Here is a 9,430-nt window from a genome sequence, read left to right as displayed (position 1 = left end):
CAAATGACGGCGGCCTTAAAAGTACGTTCAAGACAACTGGATTAAAGTTATGGCTGAATATTCTGAGATCGCCATAGTAGCACTGTTGCTATTTCCGACATGCTACCTGTGTGAGGCGGGGCTTTTCTGCAGCAACGGCGACTAAAACAAAATTACGAAGTAGACTTGACCTAAAACACGCACTTGAGGTGTCATTGTCTCCTATTACCCTGAGATGGGACCGTCTGGTTGCAGAAAATCAAGCTCGGTGCTGTGGTGAGTCGTCATTTTCATGCACTTTGAATTTGCGTTGTATCGTATTTTGAAGGCATTAAACATTGCCATAGCGATCGGAGTGTTGCGGCCAGATTAGACGCTCCTTGTGTTTATTATTATATTTCAAAAACGCCAGTTTTCATGCAGCTCATACCATATTATTTTGTTGTATTAATTCCGCCACACCTTAAATGCCGGTCCCTGAAAATATTGTCTGACATAAACCAGTCCGTGGGGCAAAAAAGGTTGGGGGCCCCTGGGCTAGAGCACCCACCGTGACCCTTGTGAGGATAAAGCGGATCAGAAAATGGATGGATGGAATAAATAATTTACCCCAGCCTGACATCTGATGTCACAGTAATTGCACATGTAAATCTTAACTGATGAGATTTGGTCAAATAGATGTGAGTGCAAAATGCATTTTCCAGTTACCGTAGAAGTGATCAAAACTTTATTTTGACCAACAGGAAGGGAAAAGACTTGAAACTAACTGAGCCTTTGGAATGAATTTTATGTCAGCTGTCATGCAACAAACACATTTTCATGGCTGATTACTGTGAGACTGATGGAAATGGTTGAGTGTACTCCAAGTTGGGCTTTTACAATCGACAACTGGTGGGCAAGCAGGAAGTAGGGAGGACTTTCAAATAATAGTTTGAAAGTTAACAGAAACTGAGGGACTACAGTGAAACTCCTCTAGAACGAAACCTACATGGGCGAAAATACCCCCTAATGTGAAAAAATCTTCATCCATTAACACCATTCCCATTTTCCTGCTCCCCATACGACGAAAAACCCCCTGTTGCGTTATGCGAAATCATTTTCTCTGCTCCAGCCTCGCGAAGACATTCACTACAACGAAGTCTAATCCAACAGCGACTTCTACTGCTTCGTTCGGAAACAGCAACAGCAACCACCACACTGGTTTACATAGTGAACGATGTTTATTTCGGTCACAGCTGCGAGTTTCCTGAGCGCAACATACTCATAGCTGCTCTGCCATTGGCTTACCGAGCATCATCCTGGCCTCCGATTGGCCAAGAGGGACCTCACTGTCTATGTGTACAGATACTGTCGCTAGATCCGTGGAAGATAGAGTGGAATGCATCTGCGCTCCAGTTAGCGTAAGGTTTTTAGTCTTCGAGAGCTAACTATGGCCATCGAGGACTACGAAGCGCCCCGTGGCTGGCTTAAAAGTTCATTGCATGCCAGGAAGTATTTGTTATTGTTAGATTCAGACGCAGCATGAACGTTGCATTGCTAAAATGGCTACAAAACGGACCTTTTGATGTCAAGCAGCTAAGACAAGAAGAGCTCTGATGCTGGAAGAGAGGGGAAAAGTGATCAAAATGAAAGACGGAGGAAGCAAAATAAAAGACATTATCCAAGAAATTGATGTAAGTGAAAGTGAATGCTGATCGTAAATTTCGCAATTTCTTTCCCTTTTTTTTCTTTCTACACTGACTATATGAAGTGTCAAATAAGTGTGTGCTCATACTTATGCACTATTGGAATAAAAATAGAGTACACATACGTTTGTGTGTGTGTGTGTGCGTGTGTGTGTGTGTGTGTGTGTGTGTGTGTGTGTGTGCTTACATCTGAGATCAAATTTGCTACAGTGAAAACCCCCCTGTTGTGAAAAATTTCTTGCTGCAAACATGATTTCGTTGTAGAGGAGTTTCACTGTACTTGAATTCTGCGGCAATAAAAGACAGCTGGGCCGAACAGAAACCCAAATCTATAGTGGCTCTTTGCATTTTTGCACACCCATGTGGAGCAGTATTACCGCAATGATCACTGTAGCTCCAGCGTTGTATATACTTGAACAGTTGTCACTGATCTCTATTCCACAGCACCAGACACTTGAAAGCCCTCAAGGACTTTCTGTACAACTGCACACTTAAACTTGCTCTACAAATACTGCTACTAGTCACTTTAAAAAAATGGTACAAAGATTATCTGCACCAATTGCACAAACGTTATAGTATTGTATTCTACCACTTCTCACTTTAGCTCTGCTTGATACTTTGCACATTGTCTCATAGCTGTCATTGGGTGGTATTACTGCACAACGGTACCCTTACATTACAGAAAAGTCTTTCGATCCGTATTTGTCATGTCCTTCCTTATCGTAGTGGCTCGTTATTGATGATACTAGTGTAGCCTGTACTACAGGAGACAAATTCCTTGTGTGTTCTACATACTTGGCCAATCAAGATGATTCTGATTCTGATATCTCATTGGAGCGGCATCAAACAAAAGTTACAGTATCATTACTTTGACCAATGCAATTTGCCATTCATCACCAAGTTCGACTATCATCCAGTCAGTTAAAGTCCACGCTTGCTATTGTAACATTTTCTTTTTCTCTTTTAGGATTAATGATAGCATCCATTTTGCTTTTCTGTATGTGAATTTTATTTCCTTTAGGTAGTTTCTTACAGTTCTGCCATAGACGTTGACTCCGTTTTCCTCCCATTTGTTCTGCTGTGCAATTTTTGACACAACTGACTGTGAACAACTTTTGCAACATTTGGCAGGAATTAACCTTCTTTCAGAAGTTTGATAATAGTAGCGGTGATCACTATGGTTTACCTGCAGATTAACAAGACTAATCTGACGCAAGTGCTAGTTTTACAAAGGAAATTGACGGGTTGATTCAAAAGATTTCCCCTGTGCTTAGTCTAAACAAATTAACTGTTTACTGACAATCAGGTTTTTTTTTTGACTGATTGATTTCCATGTTTCTTAAAACCAGAAAGTTGAAATTACTTAGTATTGTCTCATGTCTGTGATCTGTTTTTTTTCCCTCTAAAAAATGAAACAACTGAATGTACATCCTCTGACACTAATGATTCAATAAATTTTGCCAACGGGTGTAGATTCATTGTTAAAATGAATAAATAAATAAAATAAAATGAACTAACAAAGAAATGATCTTTATTAGCGGTAGACCTCCTTAGGGCAACAAAACAAGCAAGAACCAATGTCTAGAAAGCCCAAAGGGAAAGTGATTTGTTTCATGACACTTTGGCCCTGGCCTGATGTCAACCCTTCTTCCAAGCAGGTTTTCAAGTTTCAGAAAACAAAGAGGGGTGGGACTGTTTCCAGTTGCTTTATTACAGATGCCCGCAGAAGATATTTGTGTATTGTATAGATTGCACAAGAAAAATTGGGAACAAAAATGTTTTCATCAAAACCTGTTAGCTAACTTCTCAAACAATGAGAATCGAAGCTGACCAATGTGAGTAAAGATAATGTCATGTTGAGTTTATATGCTCACAGTCAGTTTAGGGGAGACAGTACAAAGACTATGTTGTAGCATGGATGGGTTCATCATCCGAGTTGCAAAATAGTTTATATTTTGCAATCATGCTGCATGGCAGACGAGGGTTAAATATTCTGCTCTTGAGCGGTTCTAATGCTGCTGGAATTAAAGAATTGGTGGGACCCGGGTCATTCAGGGACTCGCTCACTTGGGAATCCAGGTAAATGGAAAGGATACAGCTGAAGCAATGTTCATTTTGTGTGTGCGAGTTTATGCGTGGCATGGGGGTGGCGAGGGATGTTGACTTCCCCCTCGGGATAAATGGCATTGGCATTACATCCGGTCTACACGGCAGACCCACCTGTCAACCTACGGAGACCAAGGAGCGCTCAGACGGCCTGTGGATGTTGGCCAGAGCGCCCACATGAGCAGATGACGGACAAATGTGCATGAATGCACAAACGCACATCAACACAAACATAGGCTTGACAAAAAGTCATCTTGATTGGACACACATTCTGTGTGGTCGCGATATTAAATTAGTGAAAAGGCATTTGTGACCCGGAATCGCAAAGTGAGTCACAGTGACCAATATTTCTGAAATTTCAAAAAGAGAATGATCCCAGCCTTCCAATGATATATCAATCATTGCGCTACACTACTCATTTATTACTACATCCTCATTTATGACAGTATTACCTCAGATATGAAGAGGTAGCCGTGCCATGACACCTATCGCAAGCCTACTACACAACTCGAATGAATCAGCGGCCATTATCGACGGTAGGCTATACAAGTATTCCCACCTACGGACTTCTGTCACCCGGAATAAAAACCTATGCATTAAAATTTTGACTGAGGTATTACATGAACGATCGATTCATAACAATGGAAGTTCTGGGACCTGGACCCTGGAACCCATACGGAAGGAAGCTTGCAGTAGCGCAAACTCAAGCAAGTCACGCTGGATAATATGGAATGACTGTGTCCGCGCTGCTATTTAAGCTCATTGGATCGAAAACGGCGACATGTAAGTGATTCTATTGGCATGAGTGTTACTGGAATCGCGAACAATTTTCTATTTCATTCATTTACATTTACGTCCTGTAGATCATGGCATCCAAACGAAAAGGAAGGGTAATGACCGTGGAAGAGAGTGGAATGCGTCCGATTCGATGCTCAGAGTAAATTGCTTGTCGCTCGACGGACAGTCGAGTAAATGAACGTTTCCTGGAATGCTTTACCTGGTATCGTGCTAAAACCTTTCCGCTAACTGGACCGCTAATTAGAGAGAGGGCGAGTTCCATCGCGCTAACTATGGGGATCGAGGACTTCGAAGTGTTTCGTGGCTGGCTTCAAAAGTTCGTTGCACGACATCAGCAGAGCAACGCTGTCTTTGTGTAGTGATCGAGCGGAGGTCAAGTTAGAGACAGTGAGTGTGTGGAAAGAAAAGCCACCAGGTCTGTTACTAGTCTCATTTTGTAGCAAATAGTCCTAATTTCATGACTAGACTTGTACTGTATTTTGTTCATATACCTGAACTGTATACTGCAGTTTTTGTTTTATAAACAGTTTTTGGGCAATATATTGTTGCACACTGTTGCTTGTGTTGTCACACATGTATGTTGTTAACATACTTGGACGTTCATACAGGACATGTAACGTAGTCGTTTCCCACATAAGGAAATTTTGTTATAAGGAAAGATTGGACAACGCAAATATGAGTCCTTACTAGAGAAACTTAGCTGTATTCCATTGGCTAATAAATAAAAAATAAACATGTTACCTCTAGTCGTATGCGTCATCCAGCTGGCTTGTGGTCACATGTATACGTTTGCTGTCTTCCCGTCTTCAAACTTCGCCACCACTGCTTTGCAGCAATTACATCAAACTTTTCTGGGCCTTTTGTAGTTTTTTTACAGGGACCCCAAAACTTGAGCATGTTTTTCATTTAAGTGTATCGTTCCTTGAAAGTCGCAGTACTGAGTGCATCCGCCTGCCAACAAATATCTGCGCGGTAAACATGGAAGTGGCCAAAAATGGTTACGGGCATCGCAAATATGGTTTTAAAAGGAGTAATTCTAGTTTTGAGCCAGAAATTTTTGTGTCCACAAATTTTTGTGGTCGACTAAGCCAAGTTTGGTGGGCCCTGAGAAATATGTAAAAAGGGAAAGCAGCTGGCCCAGATGAAAGCCCAGTCAAACGATCCTGGAACCGAGAAGGAGGAGGACCTGATTTGGTCCTTCCTAAACAAAATCTACAAAACTGGCTAGCTCTCCAAGAAATGTTGAGATTCATATTGCTAACAATTTCAAAAGTACCAGAAACCCTGCGCTACGGCAACGATCGAACAATTAGCCCATGGGCCATATTCGTAAGGTGCTGCTGAAAATCATATTACAAGGAATCCAACAAAATATTGTATCGGAAATTTACAGACTACCGATATTCGTGAAAGACAGAGGTACAAGAAATGCAATCTTTGTCCTCAATGTATTTCTTTTTTTAGGAGAGAACCATACACCCTAATATGACTTCTCCATAACTTTTAGCGATTGATAAAAGGTTAGGCAAAAAGAGCAACTGAAGATGCGAAAAGACATCGGAACTGATGACAAGACTTAAGAATCATTTCAAATCTTGACCGAAACCACACAACATCAATCCACCTTCCAGATAAAACGCTAACCCAAATGGATCAGAATTGTACGAGGGTGTGGAATGTCTCCAGATTTCTTCACTCTCGACAGTGTTGAGGAGATCCCCAAAGGCAACGTCATCAAAAGAATGCGAATAAACAATATCCGATGCGCCGATGATACGGCCTTTGGAACCACATCATCGGATGGTGTCTTTGAAACTAAAACTCTGCCGAAAGTAAGGGCTTAAGCATCAACTGTAAAAAGACAGGTTATGTGTGGCTCCAAGTCATTACTGGAACCCAAGTTTATACTTACCTCGGGTAATGAAATTTTGGCAAAAATTTCTTCATTTACTTTCCTTTGAGCCACAATAACTGCAGACGGTAGAAGCAAGGAAGAGATCAGAAGAAGGGTCGGTATGCTCAAAGACGCTTTCAAAGGAATAAGATCAACGTTCTTAGATCAAAAACTGTTGATCAAGATTGAACTCCATCCAATCGAAACCTTTATGTGGTCGGGCCTGCTGCATAGAGCTGAAGGAACGAGAGTGTGAGGCGGGCAGAGGAAACCTTTTTGCAAAATTTCCAGCAATTCAGGTCACAACGAGAACTACGGGACGCTGCCGGAGATTGGGAAAAACTAACATGTTGACAGTTTGTCAAAGCCTGAATCAGGTGACACACTAGAAGAAGCAGAGTAAGATGTTTTTTGCTTTCAGCTATTTTCGTAACGACGTGGAATATTTTCGTAACGACGTGGAATTAAGACCTAAGTCCAAAATCAGCAAGAGGGAATTGTTAGCTTGATACCGACACCAGTAGACAGTAGTTGCAAATGTACATTGTTAGTGGTAATTGCTAAAGAAATAAAAATAAAACAATGTTTTGTACGGTGAAAGCATATTTACCTTGTTGGTGAGTAACTGGCAGATCTGGGGGACATAGTCAATCAAGCATCCTCCACTAGGGAATGCTGGGATATGAAGTGCAGAGGCACCGCCCAGAGCACTGTTTAGGGGAGAAAAAAATGGATAGCCTGTCGTTAGACATGTCAGGATAAGACAACTTTCGACAACAAGTAACCTTCACTGACCATTTAGCTTGAGAAAGTGCTTCACATTGGAGACAAACATTCCATAATCAAACAATGACTTAACTCAGGCTTCCACCTTTATTCTCCTTCCCTCTTTTTATATTGACATCATATCTGTCATGGAACACAGCTTCATTAGTGATCAGCCCGTGCTCATTTATTCAGGAACTTTGCTGCTGCGATTCCCCAATGACTAACCAACCGAAGTTGTCACTGCCTCATTTTTTTTTTCTCATCTGGGGCAAAATAAAAATGGAATACCCCGAGGACGAGTTAAAGGTCTGAAAGCGCTGCTTAGTGGCTTTTATTGCCTTTTCTGCTGCTGTTGCTTTCTATTTTCATCATATTCTTCATTATAGCAGGATGGTCACGGGCCATTTCAAAATAAAATGTCATTTGAAAGCAAAGAAAATGTAGACAATTGCTGTTGAAGATCCACATAAGGGTGTATAAAATATTCGTCTGCAACATGACGCTAAATGTCACATATACCTTGAGGAATGAAAAAAAAAAACAAAAAACAAAAACAAAAAAAGACAGTACAATTAGTGTGAACACTAGTCACAGGCCAGTCATGATCCCACAAATTCCCCCAGATGAGCAATTCAATGGCAGATGACAGTACATTGACCACATTTTTTTTTTTTGCTCATCTTGATTGACTGCAAACCCGAGGTCAACCCAAAGTTACAGAGAACGGTAACGTATCAAAAATAAAGTATGATTGTGGGAATATGAGGGAGGAGGGTGGAGCACAGAATCATCTGTTTTACCTTAGCGTCATCACCCAAATCTTTATGGGAAACATGTTGTCATAGAGTTCAGCAAAAGGTCAGCAATGACTAGACTCATTGCTCTCAGAGTTGATGCAAGTCTGAATACTCCTCTTTGTCCAACTGCTGGTTCCTCATCTGCTGCTCTGTCATGACATCACATCACACCCTTCGGTTTAACCTGTTTGCAACTCATTCGAGAAAGTGTGTGTGTGTGTGTGGGGGGGGGGGTGTTCTTTTTCAAAGGAAATCCACACGCGCTGGTATGAGGCGGCTTCTTGTCCCTTCTTGAGAATTTCAGAGACGCTATTTATTTACAGTGGGCTTTGTGCACATAATTAGCATTAGCCTGTGCATTTTACCATACACCAACCAACATTCAATTGGAAATTGCTCACAGCAGTGAAAAGACAAGCCTGTGAAAGGGAAAATCTAAATAATGCCCATCTATCCACCCACAGTTCTAAGAATAGCGTTGCATCATTCAAATGGAAATGCAGACCCAGGGAACAAAATACGCAGAGATTTTTTTTTGGCACTTATTTGTGTCAAAGGGTTATGTGCTTTGCTTTTACAACCTTCTTTTAAAAGGAGACAGTGGTCATTCGAACAAATAGAGGTCTATCAAAATCCAAAAATTGAATTAAGATCAATTCGCATACATTCTGTGATGAAACAACACTAATCATTGTCACCTTTAATTTTAATGACATATATCCATTCATCTTCGGAGCCTCTTTATCCTCACAAAGGTTGCTGGGGTGGGGGGTGGGGGGTTGGGGGTGCTGGAGCCTATCCCAGTCGTCTTCAGGCAGTAGCTGGGGGACACCCTGAACCGGGTGCCAGCCAATCGCAGAGCACACACAGACGAACAACCATCCACGCTCACACTCACACCTTGGGACAATTTAGAGCAGGGGTGTCAAACATCTGGCCCGCGGGCCATTAGAGCAGTGGTGTCAAACATCCGGCCCGCGGGCCACAACCGGCCCTCAAGGAGGTTCAATCAGGCCCGCAGGATCATTTAAAAGTGAAAAAATGCATAAAAGACACAAAATGGATATTTTTAATAAGGTGCAATTCATGGAGTATCCACTGGGGAACACACTGTTTTGATCAGAGTTTAAGACAACATTGTTTTCATCAGAGAAGAGGACAACAGCAGTCTCTGTCACTGACCCAGACCCAACACAGTAGACGCTATCAAGGACATGTGAATACTTTATTCTTTACACATTTAATAGAACTCTCCGTAGTTTGTAAGGTGTAGGCAGGAATTACATTTAGATTTTATATGCACATGTGTAAATGGTTAAAGTTTTGTGCCTTTGTACAATCAGTGGGATCAGTTGCAATGCATATATGTGAATGATAAAAGTAAATTGCACATTTGTCTAAGG

General features: G+C 41.5%; 1 protein-coding gene across 4 annotated transcripts in view; it reads right to left on the bottom strand.

Moving 5' to 3' along the window:
• The window catches only part of babam2 (BRISC and BRCA1 A complex member 2), a 91,059-nt gene that overhangs the window by 9,010 nt on the left and 72,619 nt on the right, over window positions 1-9,430 (bottom strand). For all 4 annotated transcript variants that reach the window (XM_019884103.1, XM_019884091.1, XM_019884099.1 and 1 more), the window contains one exon: window positions 7,073-7,172. In XM_019884103.1, the coding sequence (XP_019739662.1) occupies window positions 7,073-7,172 (100 nt within the window). The remainder of the gene's footprint in view (window positions 1-7,072; window positions 7,173-9,430) is intronic.

Source organism: Hippocampus comes, unplaced genomic scaffold (assembly GCF_001891065.2).
Source record: "Hippocampus comes isolate QL1 unplaced genomic scaffold, H_comes_QL1_v1.1 scaffold331, whole genome shotgun sequence".
In the NCBI taxonomy this organism is placed as follows: domain Eukaryota; kingdom Metazoa; phylum Chordata; class Actinopteri; order Syngnathiformes; family Syngnathidae; genus Hippocampus; species Hippocampus comes.
The sequence above is the reverse complement of the archived record's forward strand: the minus strand, read 5'-3'. Positions and strand labels throughout refer to the sequence as shown.